This window comes from Hyla sarda, chromosome 4 (assembly GCF_029499605.1).
Source record: "Hyla sarda isolate aHylSar1 chromosome 4, aHylSar1.hap1, whole genome shotgun sequence".
Taxonomy (NCBI): Eukaryota; Metazoa; Chordata; class Amphibia; order Anura; family Hylidae; genus Hyla; species Hyla sarda.
In genome coordinates this window covers 378,447,916-378,465,402 of record NC_079192.1, presented here as the reverse complement: position 1 = coordinate 378,465,402, position 17,487 = coordinate 378,447,916, and the positions used below count along the sequence as shown (strand labels likewise).

The window sequence follows — 17,487 nt, the reverse complement described above, 5'->3', positions numbered from 1 at the left end:
CTGCTGCCTTCTTTTTGTGTGCTGATCTGCGGCTGAACATAGGGCAGTGGGAGGATCCAGGAAGGGGCATTTATTATAAAACATGATTTCCCTAGTAGAATCCCATAGTCATGTTTAAAGTTTAAGCTAACAATCAGAGTTTACAAGTTTTTATAGCCTTAGCTGAATGGCAGCAGTTTTTCCAATGGTTTACAGCTTCAGTCTTGAACTATTGACCCTCCATTCCCTTCACTTATACAAGTGTCTCTAGTCCTGCAAAAAATCATATTTACTTAATCGCTTATCAGTGAGAGGCTAGGTTACCCATGGGTTCCCTGTAACAGAAGAACACAACACTTATATACAAGTATAAGTATTGCCGCTCCTAATGCGCATTGTGTGCCATATAGTGAAGCACATGAAAAGCATGCTTCTTTGCGGTCACTTAATGTATTTGTTTTGCAGTTACGTGAGGCACTGCATGCATTGGTCTTTATTCTTACAGTAGAGAAGTCATTAATTAGAACTTTTTGTGAATTGGGACATTTAAACTTGCTTTTTTTTTTATTCCAATCTAAATTTAGTAGGAATCAGAGTCGGTGCATTGTTTGCCGACTCAGACTCCACAACACTGGTTTATCCCCATTACAGTGGTTTGTTTGTCCATCTGCTTTTAAGGATTGACCACAGATTCTTATTGAGATTTAGATCTGGGAACTTTTCTGGCCATGGACCCAAAATGTCAATGTTTAGCATCACTCTTCCCTTGTGACATGGTCTCCATCATGCTGGAAAAAAACATTGTTCATCACCAAATAGCTTCAGAATTGTTGGGAGAAGTTTCTTTTTGAGGATAATGAAAAGATAAAAAGGAGGAGGTTACCATTCTCAAGCTAGATGCTGTGTGTGAGGAATGCAAGAAATAATGATAAATGCTGAGAGAAATATTGATAATAGATTGTATTTAATATATATGGTGAATTATACTCACCGATAATTGTATTTCCTGGAAGTCTCCATGAAAGCACCCGGAGATTGCACCTGCCTAATTGGGACAGGAAAAACACTGAGTTTAAAACCCCACCCCTTCCTCTCCATTCCCAGTGTATTATAAAGAACACCGAGTAGAAAGGAAAAGTGATCACCAAATGACCAAACAGAAAGAAAACCAAAGGGTGGGTATTATGGGTGCTGTCATGGAGACTTCCAGGAAATACAATTATCGGTGAGTATAATTTACCATTTCCCAAGTCGTCTCCATGACAGCACCTGGAGATAATACCAAAGAATAGTATTTAGGGAGGGACCACAGCACTCAAGACCTTGCGTCCGAACGCCATGTCCTGATTAGAAAGAACATCTAATCTATAATGTCTGGAAAACGTATGTACATTTTTCCAAGTGGCTGCGCGACAAATCTGCTCCACAGAAGCAGATGCTCTCTCTGCCCATGAAGAAGAGACTGCACGGGTAGAATGAGCCTTTAATTCAAGAGGGGGACTTTTTCCCTTTGCCGAATAGGCGTCTGAGATGGCCATACGGATCCATCTCGCAATAGAACTCTTGGAAGCCTTTTTCCCCTTGTTAGGACCTGCAAACTGGAGAAAAAGGTTTTTATCTTTCCTCCAGGGACAGGAGGATTCAACATATTGTAACACTGCTCTCCTTACATCTAAACAGCTGAATGATCTTTCTTGATCATTCTTAGGGGCTGAGCAGAAGGAAGGAATAACAATATCCTGGGATCTATGAAAAGATGAAGATACTTTTGGTACAAAATTAGGGTCTAATTTGAGAATGATTCTATCATCTCTGACTATAAAAAAAAAAGGCTGTAAAGTAGAGAGAGCTTGAATCTCACTGACTCTACGTGCAGATGTTATTGCTACCAAAAATACATTTTTTAAGGTGAGTAATTTGATAGAGATGGACTCTATTGGCTCAAAGGGAGCTTCAGTAAGGGCCTCAAGGACTATGTTTAGATTCCACGGAGGGTAGAGGTTTGTAATCCTGGGCCTAAGTTTCTCAGATGCTTTAATAAATCTAGACATCCAACAATCATCTCCCAATTTCATTTGGAAAAGAGCACTGAGGGCTGAAACCTGCACTTTTAAAGTGTTTGGGGAAAGACCCAAGTCAAAACCATCTTGCAGAAAATTAAGTATCTGAGGAATGTTAGGGGATTCAAGTGAAAAAGAAGACCCACACCAGAAAAAAAAAAATGTTTCCAAACCTTAGAATAGCTCTTACAGGTGGAAGACTTGCGGCTTGCTAGTAGGGTGTTAATTACTCTTTCAGAGAAACCCTTTCTAGTAGGAGCTTTTCAGTTTCCAGGCCGCTAAGCTGAGGGTATGAACCTGACTGTGCTGAACTGGACCCTGGGTTAGTAGATCTGGACGAGGAGGAAACCGTATTGGATTTTCCACACTCATGGATTTTAGAAGAGGAAACCAACTTCTTTTGGGCCAAAAGGGGGTGATGAGTATTAACGTGCAAGAGTGGATCATCAGCTTGTGTAGTACTCTGGGGATTAGGACTACTGGAGGGAAGGCAAATCCCAGGCTGAAAGACCATTCCTGAACTAGAGCCTCCACTGCCACTGGAGAGTCTCTGGGATTCAGGGAGAAGAATTTGCTCACTTTGCGATTTTTCCTGGAGGCAAACTGGGGTATCTGGGGTAGACCCCAGGCGTTGACTATTGATGAAAATGCCCAGTCTGCTAGCGTCTATTCCCCCGGATCTATAAAGTGTCGACTTAGAAAGTCTGCTCTGATGTTCCATATCCCCCTGAGATGGACTGCTGAGATGGAAAGTAAATTCTGTTCTGCCCAACAGAATATTTGACCTGAAATTGATTGTAGGGCTGAGTGGCGAGGCCCCCCCTGATGACGAATGAACGCCACTACGGTTGTATTGTCTGAGTAAATGAGGACGTGTTTGTTTTTGAAATAAAGTTCCAAGTCCTGTAGAGCCATCCAGATGGCTAAAAACTCTTTCAGATTTCCTGACTTGTTCGTTAGAGCGGGACTCCATTTCCCCTGTATTAAAAGCTTTTCTGAGTGGGCTCCCCAACCTAGAGCGCTGGTATCCCTGGTAATGATCCTGGGGTCTGTTTGATGCCAGTGTACACCCCTTACCAGATTCTGGAGGGAAAGCCACTATCTTAGCTGCGTCTTTAACTCTGATGCAAGAGGAAACTTTTTGTCTAAGGAGGTTTGCTTTTTGTCCCATACCCCTAGAATCCATTTCTGGAGGGGTCTGGAGTGGTACTGAGCCCAAGCCACCGCCGGGATTGAAAATGTTAACAATCCTAGGACCGACATGGCAAATCTTAGGGTACAACTTTTTAGAGTGAGAAGTTGATGCATCTGATCCTGTATCTTTTGGATCTTCCCTCCTGGAAGAGAGGATTGTTGGGCTACTGAATCCAAGAGGATTCCTAAAAAGACCTTCCTGCAACTTGGTAGCAAGTCGGATTTGTCTAGGTTCAAGATCCAGCCGAGATCTTGGAGGATCAGAGACGTTCTTTTTATATGTTCTTTTAGGTAAAGAACAGAGTCCGCCACAATCAATATGTCGTCCAAATAAGGTATTACCAGAATTTTCTCCTTTCTGAGAACTGCCACCACCTCCGCTATCACTTTTGTGAAAATGCGGGGGGCCGAGGAGAGCCCGAAGGGCAGAGAAACAAATTGAAAATGGCGGATTCTTCCGTCCCATTGGACGGTGAATCTTAGAAAGGGTTGCGAGTCTATGTGGATAGGGAGGTGGTAATACGCGTCCCTGAGATCTATTGTGGCCATGACTGCACTGTCTTTTATGAGATGAATGCTGACCTCATGGTCTCCACCCTGAATTTCCTGTATGTAACTAATCTGTTTAAGGGTTTCAGATTGATTATAGTCCTGAATTTCCCATGTGGCTTCTTGATTAGAAACAGATGGGAATAATGACCTGAACCTCTCTGGTTTCTTGGGACCTCTATGACCGCCCCTAAACTCAATAGATTCTGGACCCCCTGAATGATTAGGGCTAGGGAACCTGGGGATTTGGTTACCACAAACCTTGGGTGAGGGGGAGAAAAAAACTCTACCCTGTAACCCTCTTGGATTATGTTTACTATCCAAGGGTTGGGAATCATTGATTCCCAAATGTGGGCGAAGGATGACAATCTCGCCCCTACCGGAATGGCGTCATTGTTTACCTCCACCAGCGCTAGACTGGTTGGGGTTAAACAAGAAGCCTCTCCCTCTACCTCCTTTTCCATAGGACCAACGGCCTGTTTTGCCCTTACCTCTATAGGGCTGATTAGTTTGAGAAAAGAGGCGAAAGGGGGTCTTTTTTGGTTGAGTTTTCTCTTCGGGAAAACCTTTTTTATTGTCCGAGGCTTTAGCCAGGATATTATCTAAGTCAGCTCCAAAAACAAATTGCCCATAAAATGGAAGGACGGCTAATTTGTTTTTGGAGGTAACATCTCCTGTCCAGGATTTTAACCAGAGGACCCTTCTTGCAACATTGGACAGTACGGCAGTGCGGGCAGATAATCTGACCGATTCTGCAGATGCATCTGCAAGAAAATTGGTAGCCATCTTAAGTATAGGGAGACTTGCAATTATAGTAGGGGTATCGCCCTGTAAGTGTAGCTGAAGTTGGTCAATCCACACACCCAAGGTTCTAGCTACACAAGTGGAAGTTACATTAGGTCTTAGCAATGTAGCTGCTGCCTCCCAAGACTTTTTTTTAAGAGACTCTCTGTTTTTCAGTCCATTGGATCCTTTAACTGAGAGGAGTCTTCAAATGGTAAGGAGGTATTTTTGGCCACCTTGGCTATGGGAGCATCGACTTTTGGAATAGTGTCCCAGTTAGTTGAGTCAGTTTCAGCAAAGGGATAATGTCTCTTTATGCCCTTAGGCATAAAGGACCCTATTATCTGGTCCAACCCATTTATCATTAATGATCTTATAAATGCTCGGATGAACAGGGAAGGAGGGAGTTTTACGGTCGTCTAGACCTCCGAATAACTCATCCTGAATGGTTTTAACCTCTTGTGCCTCCTCAAGGTTAAGGGTGGCTCTAACCGCTTTAATAAGTTCCTCAATGTCCTCCGGATTTAACAAAAATTTTTTAAAACCCGTATCCTCTTCTTGTGGGCTGTCTACACATTCACCCTCCTCTATATCCTGATGAGACGTATTATCATCAGAGTCGGAGAACAACATTTTAGTTTTTGATTGGATCCTTTGAGATCCAGATGGGACCGCATGACTTGAAGAAGAGGATTTAGAAGCCTGGATCTCAGACTGAATCATAGATCTAATATCTTTCATAATATCAGGAGTTTCCTCCGAGACTAAATTGGCAAGACATTTTCTACATAACGTTTTTTTGGAAGACACCTGAGGTTCCTTATTACAGATTACACATTTTCTAATTTTAGATTTAGTTTTTTTACAGAAATCAAAGCAGTATCCTTTTCTCCCTAAAATATAAAAGGGAGGAAAGGATCAGACAGTAGTTCTGAAGATAGGCCAGGGTATAACCCCATAGGCCCTCATTACTCACGGTTACTTGGATCTGCACGGGCTCAACCTCAGTGGCCTTGACCGGTGTAGACATCATGGAAACTGTAGCAGCAGAAATGGCTTCAGCTGTGACAGATAGCTCCTTCAAGGGAACAGGCATATAGGCTTGAAAGCCATCATGATAAAATGCCTAATAAAGAACCAGCGTCAGGAGCACTTACAAGATAACCTGCGGCGGGTAATAGGGCGTAGGATGTAGTAACTGAAATGCGGTCACTGGTCTCTGCGGCGTCAGCTGCTGTGGTAGCGGAGTAATCCTATAGAGCTTACTCCTCTGGAGTAAGCGTCCTTCTGTTATTTCCTGCGTCCTATATTCGTGGGGATTTTTTAAATCCTCGCCTGTTTCCCGGCCAGGTGTGACGTCAGACACCTAAACACGAGGCCGGAAACGCACTCCAGAGGACTCCTCCGTCACCGGAAGTGACGCTTACCATAGAGCCCTCTGGTTTTGCGATGCCGCCGCTCACCGCAGGACCTGAGGACCGCAATCCGGTCCCTATCGCGTCTCCCCTGCATAAGCCCGCCTGGGTGCCGCAAGGGGAGACAAGAACAATTAGAAGAATTAACTTCGTTCCGGACGGGAACCGCCGGCGTATAGAGGTATTTCCCCTATTTCTGCAGAAGAGTGCTCTCCTGCACTCTCAGAGATTCCTTCCCTACTTGGGACAGGAAAAACACTGGGAAAGGAGAGGAAGGGGTGGGGTTTTAAACTCAGTGTTTTTCCTGTCCCAATTAGGCAGGTGCAATCTCCGGGTGCTGTCATGGAGACGACTTGGGAAATTATATATAATCTGAATAGACAAGAAAGACAGGCCAGGCACAGCGTCTCTTTCGGAATCAACCTAACAGGCAGGTGCTCAAACAGTCCCGTAGCTCAGTGGGGTGCAAGGCGTGGCACAACAGACAACTTGTATAAGAAATCAAGTGGAGAAGAAAAACGCTGCAACTCACCACCTTCGAGCCCCGATGTCGATTCACTGCAAGTTGTACCTGTACTGATGATGTGACGAAAATTAAAGGAAAGCTCGAAGGTGGCGAGTTGCAGCGTTTTTCTTCTCCACTTGATTTCTCATTATATATATATATATATATATATATATATATATATATATATATATATACACACACACATATATATATATATATATATATATACACACATACATACATATATATATATACATATATATATATATATATATATATATATATATATATATATATATATATATATATATACATATATATATATATATACATATACACACACACACACATTTGTGCTATGTGTGTTGTGTCTGCAGGGCCCATGCAGACCATCCACAAAACACTAAAAAAGGTTTTACTTTTTTTTTTTTTTAAACATTAATAGAATAAAAGAAAAAGAAGAATAAGAGTACAAATGTTTATGCCGCTGGCTTGTTAGCTCATATGCTGTGGAGCTATATGCTTCTACCGCAATAGAAAGACATAGGGTGCTTGGTAGCAGTATCTATATATGTTATGTCCCACAGTGCCAGTCTTTCATGCACTCCCAAAAATTCACAAAAATATATTTCCACCTCCATTGTGCCCTATAGTGGCTGGGATTGATTCTGTGCATGAGAGACTGGCATCGTGGGTGGACCACCTACTACAACCTTTGGTGGTCCGTACCCCGGGGTACATTAGGGATACAAATGCTTTACTTAACACCATAGATAAACTACAGTGGAATGAGAGGTCTGCTTGGATGTCGCCCTATACTCATGTATACCGCATAATATGGCAATTAAAGCAGTCAGGCACCACATCAATAAGTACAGCAATTATATTCAATACAATATTTGATGATGATCATTATGTACAAGTCACGGGCTGTCCTATGGGGTCTAAATTTTCCCCCAGCCTGGCCAATTTATACATGGCTTCCTGGGAGGAGGTTCATCTATATGCGTCCACCAATCCATTTGCACATAAGATATGTTGGTACGGACGCTATATAGATGACCTCCTCCTGGTGTGGTCAGGCAATAAGGAGGAGGCCATACTTTTTTTGAATTTTATTAACGATAATGATCTTAACCTTAAGTTCACACTGGAGTGGGGAGGAACCGACATTAATTTCCTTGACATTACACTCCGGGGCGAACCTTATCAAGAAATAATAAACACTAGACTTTTCAGAAAACCTACTTAACCTACTTAATAGCACCCTCCATGCCAACAGTTGCCATCCCCGCCATGTTACGCGTAATCTCCCAGTTGGAGAATATATCAGGGCAAAAAGGGCAGCTTCATCTAGTAATACATACAGTGAAACATGCAAGTATATTGACAGGAGATTACTTAACAGAGGATATTCAAGCTCTGTACTTACGAGAGCAAAAAGAATTGCTCAACACAAAGATAGAGAGCTGTTGCTAAGGGACACCACAAAAACTAATACACAGTACAGCGAAAAAGTTACTTTTTCAACCCAGTTTAACAACCAGTTTACCCAAATTAAAACTATTTTACGCAAGCATTTACCTGTTATGTATGATGACAATAGTCTCAATGAAATATTATCTAAAGGTGTGAATATAGTGGCGAAAAGAGGCAAAACCCTTGGCAACAGGTTGTCACCAAGTGATTTTGTGAATACGCCTACCAACAATACTTGGTCACACATAAAAGGCTTCCACAAATGTGCCAGAAATAGATGCAATCTGTGTAGATTTGCTATAAAAACAAATCACTTTTTTTAAATATCCAATGGTAAACGGTTTCCTATCAAATCATTTTTGAACTGTGATACTACTCATGTTGTATATGTAGTTACATGCAAAACATGCAGGCTTCAATATGTAGGCTGCACAACTAGAAAGCTTAAACGCATATACGAACATATGTACAATTCACACAATGCGACTTTTAACTCACGTTCTCTATCCGGTTTGTCTAAGCACATTGCTGAGGTCCATCTAAGGCAATAGTGACTGCATCGAAGTGTGTGGCATAGAAAGGGTGCATCCTCCCCGGAGAGGCGGGAACTGGTCCCGTTTGTTGTTAAAGCGCGAAGCTTATTGGATTCTTATGCTTGAGACCCGATTCCCGGCTGGGATGAATTTCCGCAGTGATTTAGCTTACATATATTAAGTTGTGATTTGTAATCTTTATCCATATTCTGTTTGGTTTCTCAGGGCTTGCACTGGGTCCATTGATTAACCAGGTGCTGAACTCACGTGACCGGCTGGTCACGTGGCTAATTGCTTAGCTTACAACAGATATAAAAAGGCAGCGTTAGTAGTAACATGTACCTTGATTAAGGGCTTGTAACAGCCCGAAACGCGTCGGTCTGTGCGTTTTTTTAACTCACTATGCACGGGTGTTTTTGTTCGTTGTCCTAATTCTTCAATTTTAATGGAACCTTAATAAAATTATAATTTTACGATAAGAGGAGCTGAGTTTCCCCCACCCCTTATGTTCCTTCCTTGAAGTTTTGCAGCCTCCTGAGGATATGGCTCGGCTACAAGCTCTCGTGCTCCCAGGAATATGACACCTTTCTTTCGGGACTTTCTTCGTATGGTGAGCTGGAGTCTTTTTTTTTTTTTTTTTTTTTTTTTTTTTGTTTTTGTTTCTTTTTTTCTGCATATGTTATGGCAGACAATGTTGCAAATTGCGCATTTATATACAATATATTGAACACATCTTATTTTGTATTATCAATAGAATTGTATCAAAGTTCAGTTCTGAGGCCTGTGGGAAAGAAATTCCTGGGTACTTATTGTACCCCAAGATAAAATGCCTGTCAACGGAGTAAAGTCATATGGCGCTATGCGCCGTCCTGGAGGTTCTGTGTAATGAATATTAAGTTATTGCCTTCTGTGAAGGCTGATGCGATATTGGCACTATGCGCCATTCCTTGTTGCTGTAAGAAGATAATGTTATATACAGTTTGTATAGGTGTGCCCTGAACGCGCTGCTCATCCGGAGATGGATCCCAAGTAGCTCTTTCACGTACCCATCATAGGCCGATCTGCTCATTTCTGTCTGGCTGGTGGGAGTACGATCACGGCGGGCCTGGGCAGGGAGAGGTCAGATGGTGCATGTCCGTCGCTGAGGCTGGAAGTTGGTGATGACGTAATGAATGGCGGTCTTTCACTGGCTTGTGGAGCGCATTCAATGCGATAATCATGTATGCAGCTAAGATACTTGATGTGGTAGTGTACTCTCAATGCTGGTTAGACACGTTTTGAGACCCTCTTGGTCTCTTTTTCAATAGCTGATATCATGGCTTAGAAGTCTATTTGGCTTTTTTTATATGGTATGGGAGAATGTGATTGGTTGTTCAAATTGGTGCTGAACAGAAAATGTGGACTGGGACAGAAGACTAGAACTGGAACAGAAAGGTTCAGGATTTTCTCTCAATGTATGTAAACAGTGGTGGAAAGTTGTAACATATATAACACATGAAAATGTAAATGACGATAAAAATAATAAAAATACATATAAATAAAAATAAAAGTAATGATGGACAATCTGAAATAGGAAGGTGGTAACAAATATATATATATATATATATATATATATATATATATATATAAATATATATACATATATACACACACACACACACAATTTTCTTAATAAACACAATCTATTATCAATATTCAATATTTCTCTCAGCATCTCTAATTTTTCTTACACTCTTCACACACAGAATCTAGCTTGAGATCGGTAACCTCTTCCTTTAGCTCTTCATTTTTATTGAGGTTGTATTGGGTACACAACCTTTAACCTGTACTCGTTAGAATCTGTTTTCATATCTTTTGAACTACCTATTCCCCTTATTTCTTTTTGAGGATATTTAGATACCAGAAAGTAACATCTCCTAAAGAGCACTAAGCTTTAGGATCAGTTCAACACCAGTGAGTGCAAAGCTTGGTCAAGAATTACCGGAGGCAGTTGTCGGTGTATCTGCACACACACACAGTGAGGAGGTTTTAGGAGACTGGCCTGGTTTCAAGAAGAACAGCAATAAATCACTTGTTTCCAAGAAGATCAAGGACAGACTGATATTCTTCAGGAAGCATAGGAGTTGGTCTACAAAGGACTGGGGGAGTTAGTTATTTTCTTTGATCAAGCCTCTTCAGATTGTTTGAAACATCTGAAAGAATGATTGGAAAAGAAAAGGTGACGCTACCTTGAGTCTTGTGTTATCCCAACAGTAAAGCATCGCGATACTATTCACGTGTGGGGTCCTTTTCATCCAAGGGAGTAAGCTCACTCACAATTTTGCCTAAGAATGCTGTTATGAACAGATAATGGTATCTAAACATCCTCCAAGAGCAACATCCCCTAAGCAAAATTATAACTAAGAGGCTTGGTGAACAAAACATTGAAATGTTGGGTCCATGGCCAGAAGCTTTCCAGATCTTAATCCCATTGAGATACTGGTCAATTCTCAAAAAGGAGATGGACAAACAAAAACACTGAAATTGTGATAAACTCCAAGCACTGATTAGACAAGAATGGATGGTGATTAGTAAGGATTTGGCCCAGAAGCAGATATCTCCCATGCCAGGATGAATTGTAGAAGTCTTGAAAATGAAGGGTCTACACTGAAAATATTGAGTCTTTGCATAAACTTTATGTATCAGTATATCCCAGAAACATCTGACTAGAAGATCTAAAGTAGCAAACTTTGTGAAAACAAAAATTTGTGTCAGTCTCAAAACTTCTGGCCATGACTGTACTATGAGAAGGATTTATTAAAGACATTATCCAGACATTATACACCCGGCACCTCCAACAATCAGCTGTTTGAGGGGATTGATGCGCTTGTTGAAATACTGCAGCCTCTTCATCGTTTACGTCTGCTCATCCTTACATTTGCCTTACTTTTAGTGGCAGTGGTGCAAGGAACTGCAGCATTGTCCTATATAAGTGAACAGAGTAACACTGAAGCACCTTGTACTGTTCCTAATAATAGTAAAATGATTGCAAGGATAAGCAACAGTACACAATAAAGAGGCCGTGCAACTCGCACAAGCACTGTGGCCCCTTCCAACAACCAGCTGGATGCCCCTAGAGCAGTGTTTCTCAAACGAGGTCTTTGAGACCCCCCCCCCCCCCCCCAACAGGTCATGTTTTCAGGATTTCCTTAGTCTTTCACAGGTGATAGAATTCTGGTCAGTGAATCTGGCAACACCACAGTTACCGTATATACTCGAGTATAAGCAGAGTTTTTCAGCACGATTTTTAGTGCTGAAAATGCCCCCCTTGGCTTATACTCGAGTGAACTCTCCGTCTGTCAATCCCTTCATCAGCGGTCTTCAACCTGCGGACCTACAGATGTTGCAAAACTACAACTCCCAGAAGGTCCGGGCATGCTGGGTGTTTAGTTTTGGAACCTCTGGAGGTCCTCAGATTGAAGACCACTGCGGCCTTCGTCATCATCCACCCCTCCCCTTTTGTTTTGTACTCACCTCACCGGGAAGTTAGGGTGAGCTGGTCCATGCCATCTATGCTGCAGGGACCGTCCGGTGGGGAGGATTAGTCGTTGCGGGCTGTCCATTTTCACCGGGGGGTGGGGGAAGGGGCTTCTCCGCGCTTCGGGCTCGGCCCCGGAGTAGTGACGTTGCCTTGTCGACGACGCACAGGGACGTTCATGCGCAACGTCCCTGTGCGTCGTCGTCAAGGCAACATCACTAGTCCGGGCCCGAAGCGCGGAGAAGAGGCCCCCCCCCTGGTGAAAATGGACAGCCCGCAACGACTAACCATCCCAACCCGACGGTCCCTGCAGCATAGATGGCCGGGACCAGCTCACCCTAACTTCCCGCTGAGGGGAGGTGAGTACAAAACAAAGGGGGGGGGGGGGGCTGGATGATGACGAAGGCCGCAGTGGTCTTCAACCTGAGGACCTCCAGAGGTTTCAAAACTACAACACCCAGCATGCCCGGACAGCCGATGGCTGTCCGGGCATGCTGGGAGTTTTAGTTTTGCAACATCTGGAGGTCCACAGGTTGAAGACCACTGATGAAGGGATTGAAAGGCGGTTATGAAGGAGGGGGATGATGACGGGGGTCTGGATGATTACATAGGGGGGATGATGTATTTCCCACCCTAGGCTTAAAGTCCAGTCAATAACTTTTCCTGGGTTTTTGGGGTAAAATTAGGGGCCTCGGTTTATATTCGGGTCGGCTTATACTCGAGTATATACGGTATATCACCTGTGAAAGACTAAGGAAATCCTGAAAACATGAAATGTTGGGTGGTCTTGAGAAACACTGCTCTAGGGGCATCCATTTTTACAGGCTGAATAACCCCTTTGACATATTCTATAAACAGATTTAGTTTTGTGGTCCTGAATAGGCAAAACTCAACCAAAAATGTAACAATGGAAACCTGAAATGTTACGTAATACAATTCAATATGGAGCTCACATTGCAATGGTGGAGTGCTTCTGTGTCTGCTCTTGAAGGGCTTCATTCTCCTGCTGGAGCATCTTTACTTTTTCCTCCAGTGCAAGGATTCTCTCCATCTGGCAAGAACACACAGAAATGATGACGTATAAACAGACCTGGACCTTGTTTTTTTTGGCCCACCATAAGAAGTGACCTAAGAGACCTGAAGTAGATCGATATCTACAAATAATGCACAGCAGCACTCCCAACAGCAATCCAAGGTGTGGCTTTTATTCAACACAATGCCATAGACAATATTTTGGCCATCTCATACGGCCATTGTCAAGCCATGGCAATTGGCGTTTAACAAAAGCCACACATTAAATCGCTGTTGGGAGTGCTGCTGTGCATTATTTGTGGATAACTAAGAGGCTTAAAGGAAAACTGTCAGCCTGTTCACCCACACTAAACCCAATACACTGGGTTATATTGTGGGAGAACAGGAGTCCAATGAGGGGTCACTTACTTAAATATGTCCAGTAGGTCCTGAGATATGTCCCCCAGAAGATCCTCTGCTGAATTCAGTACATCACGCGCAGGGGGTGGAGCTTTGTAGGGGGTGGGGCTTAGTGACTCCACTTCACTAGGATGTGGAGTCACAGACAATGAATATGTAAATTGAGCTGGCAAAGCCCTGCCCCCTGCGCACGATTCACTGAATTCAGCAGAGGATCTTCTGGGGGACATCTCAGAACCTACTAGACATATTTAAGTAAGTGACCCCTCGTCTGACTCCTGTTCACCCACAATATAACCCAGTGTATTGGGTTTTGTGTGTGTGAACAGGCTGACCGTTTTCCACCCCTAGACATCTTATCACCTATCCAAAGTATAGGGGATAAGATGTCTGATCGCGGGGGTCCTGCCGCTGGGGACCCCCACAATATAGCACGCAGCACCCACCTGTTACTGCTCCGGAAGCGCTGGAGTGTCTGGCTCCCGACCACGGGGACGGAAGATCGTGATGTCACGCCCTGCCCCCTCAATGCAAGTCTATGGGAGGGGGCGTGACAGCTGTCACGCCCCCTCCCATAGACTTGCATTGAGGGGGCGGGATGTGACATCACACCGGGGGCGGAGTCGTGATGTCACACAGGGGCGGAGTCGTGACTTCACGATCTTCAGTCCCCGTGGTCGGAAGCCATACCCTCCAGCGCTTCCGGAGCAGTACCAGGTGGGTGCTGCGTGCTATATTGCGGGGGTCCCCAGCGATCCGACATCTTATCCCCTATCCTTTGGATAGGGGATAAGATGCCTAGGGGTGGTGTACCTCTTTTAGACCCGAGCCTGACTTTAGCTTGCTCCCTACATCATTCCGCGATGTGATCAATAGACAGAAAGACAGATATGAAAAGATAAATAGAAGAGAAATTTGAATATAAAGCAGATAGATCGATCCCATATATGATTACCATAACTTGCTGGTTCAGAATCTTCTTCTCTTTCTCCTTGATCAGATTATTCTTCATTTCGATCACAAAGTATAAACTGTGCAGTTCTTGTTCCCAGAACTCTCCAGGGCTCCCATAATCCTTAGTAAATACCAAAAAGGTGATATCATTAGAGAACAAAGGAGACGCATTGGCCTCAATGACTGGAATATGTGTATTATAAATAGCACAATGAAATGGAATTTTAATGACAAGCTTGTTCTTGTGCTGGAAACATATAACCAGCAGACATCTAACTGGCTGTAATAGAATAAAGGAATGCTCCACCTTACGGGGACATACAAGTTCCCCGCTGCTACACTGCAAAAACCTTAAGTATAGATGTTTGTCAATGAACTACACAGTCTTGCGCTAGTATCTATTATGTGAATTAATCTTTTATCATCATGTCCTTTTTAGGATTCTCTGTAATGATTCTTTTCTTATAGGGGTTGTCCCGCCATTAATGCCTGCACCTACCACTAGAGGGTGCTAACTTTTACATTAAATTGTTTTCAGACTAAATCTTTTTAGTGCAACCATATACCACAAAAAATAATTTACTGTTCAGGAGAGTATGTGTGCATAGATTGGGGGTGCAGTTTGTGACATAGGGTTTATAGGGATTACACTCTAGTGTAGCTCCCCCTTTATTCAGGCAGACCCATTTAACACTTCCCTGGACAGGTTTTTCCCGCACAGTGATAGGAAGAAATAGGCGAATCATCTTAGGGTGGGTGGGGTGTCAGCTGTGACTTGTTTTTTGCCTCCGCCTTGCAAGTTAATGAGATAGTTTATCCCAGTGGTCTCCAACCTGCGGACCTCCAGATGTTGCAAAACTACAACTCCCAGCATGCCCGGACAGCCGTTGGCTGTCCGGGCATGCTGGGAGTTGTAGTTTTGCAACATCTGGAGGTCCGCAGGTTGGAGACTAGAGATGAGCGAACTTACAGTACTTTGCGTAAATTAGTTCAGCCTTCAAGTGCTCCGGTGGGCTGGAAAAGGTGGATACATTCCTAGGACTGTATCCACCTTTTCCAGCCCACCGGAGCACCTGAAAGCTGAACTAATTTATGCAGGAAAAGACATCAACTGCCGAGCCGAGAAGTTTGTGACTAATCAAATCTACTGTAAGTTCGCTCATCTCTATTGGAAACCACTGGTTTATACTTTTATTTTTTAATTTACACTATGTACCGGCATAAAGGAAAGACTGCTGGAAACAGTGCGTCTGTCCCCATATTAAGCTGCCCTCAGGATAACAGTATATAAGGGTATAGAATCCGTTTCAGATCCCTGCTATCTTCACACAACCCCTTCCTGGCCTGTGTTACTTTACCCAGGTTCACACTTTACGCCAAACTGGTGACTGTCTCCTGCACTTTCAGACCCTGCTCAAAAGCGCTGTCCTCAACACCTGATACCACCAAGCAGGGCCGCCATCAGGGGGGGTACAACCCATACTCCTGTAAGGGGCCCGGAGCTTCAGGATGGCCCGGCCGGCACAGTTTTTTTTTTTGCTTGTCAGTGAGTGACTGTCACTCACTGACCGCTGGGGGCCCGCACTGTACACTGCATGCTGACTGATTGACTGACTACATACAGTCAGCCAATTAGTCAGAATGCAGCAGCGCTCCTCTGCCACACATACCTCCGGGGCCGGCGGCCACTGCCTCTGTAAATCTGCAGTGGCCGGCAGGAGATCAAACTAGCCCCACTCCCCTCCCTATCACCCGCCCACTTGCCGGTAAAAAAAAAAAAAAAAGCATAGTTCACACTGCTCCTGCCCGACTTTCTCCTGCCGCCGATCTGATCTGTATACATGTGCCTATACAGTTCAGCGCAGGCCATGACCTCTGCCCCGACGCAGGCGCCGATGACGTCACTCATTGGCGCCTTCCCTGCGTGGGACATGGTGTGTATCTTTATTTTTTGTACACGGGGGAAGGGGTGGGGTGTGGGTGTATGTATGGGAACCACACACATCATGTTACACCGGTGTGCCTCCAGCTGTTGCAAAACTACACTCCCAGCATGCCCAAAGGCTGTCAGGGCATGCTGGGAGTTGTAATTTTGCAACAGCTGGGAGGCACACTGGTTGGGAAATACTGTCCTAGCCTATTCAGCATACACATCATGTTACACGAGTGTTTGCCAACCAGTGTGCCTCCAGCTGTTGCAAAATTACAACTCCCAACATGCCCCGACAGCCTTTGGACATGCTGGGAATGTAGTTTTGCAACAGCTGGAGGCACACTGGTTGGGAAATACTGTCCTAGCCTATTCAGCATACACATCATGTTACACCAGTGTTTCCCAACCAGTGTGCCTCCAGCTGTTGCAAAACTACAACTCCCAGCATGCCCAAAGGCTGTCAGGGCATGCTGGGAGTTGTAGTTTTGCAACAGCTGGAAGCACACTGATTGGGAAACACTGTTCTAGCCAATTCAGTATTTCACAAGCAAAGAGCAGTGTTTCCCAACTAGGATGTCTCCAGCTGTATCAAAACTACAACTCCCAGGATGCCCAGACAGAGTTTGGCTGTCCGGGCATGCTGGGAGTTGTAGTTTTGCAACAGCTGGAGACACCCTGGTTGAGAAACACTGTATTACCCATGCTACTTTCTGAGAGTTTTGTTCCACCACCTGCTGCCTACCTACCATAGTGTATTCCCACCTACATATCTACCTGTCTTACTGTCTTCCTACCTAGTGACCTACTGGGCAACCTAGCACACTAACTGGCTACCTACCTGGCAACCTAGCTACCTAAATGTCTTCATACCTACTGGGCAATCTACCTACCTACCTGGCTATACCTACCTGTTTTTATACCTGACTACCTACCTGGCTATCTTTCTACCAAACTACCTGCCAACCTAGCAACCTACCTATTTGAGTTCCTGGCTATTTCTCTACCTAACTACCTGGCAACCTAACTGCATACCTACCTGTCTGTCTTCCTTCCTACCTACCTGGCTAGCTACCTACCACACTACCCAGGGAATTTTTTGCATCAAAGCCCTGTGGTTTCAAGCTACACCCCTGGGGAGCAATTTGAGGGGGG

General features: G+C 44.0%; 1 protein-coding gene across 2 annotated transcripts in view; it reads right to left on the bottom strand.

The window, feature by feature from the left end:
- CCDC69 (coiled-coil domain containing 69) overlaps positions 1–17,487 on the bottom strand; it is a 52,187-nt gene that overhangs the window by 1,765 nt on the left and 32,935 nt on the right. For both annotated transcript variants that reach the window (XM_056516862.1, XM_056516863.1), the window contains exons 7-8: positions 14,404–14,523; positions 12,971–13,068 (exon numbers count right to left, since the gene is read on the bottom strand). In XM_056516862.1, coding sequence (XP_056372837.1) covers positions 12,971–13,068; positions 14,404–14,523 — 218 coding nt within the window. The remainder of the gene's footprint in view (positions 1–12,970; positions 13,069–14,403; positions 14,524–17,487) is intronic.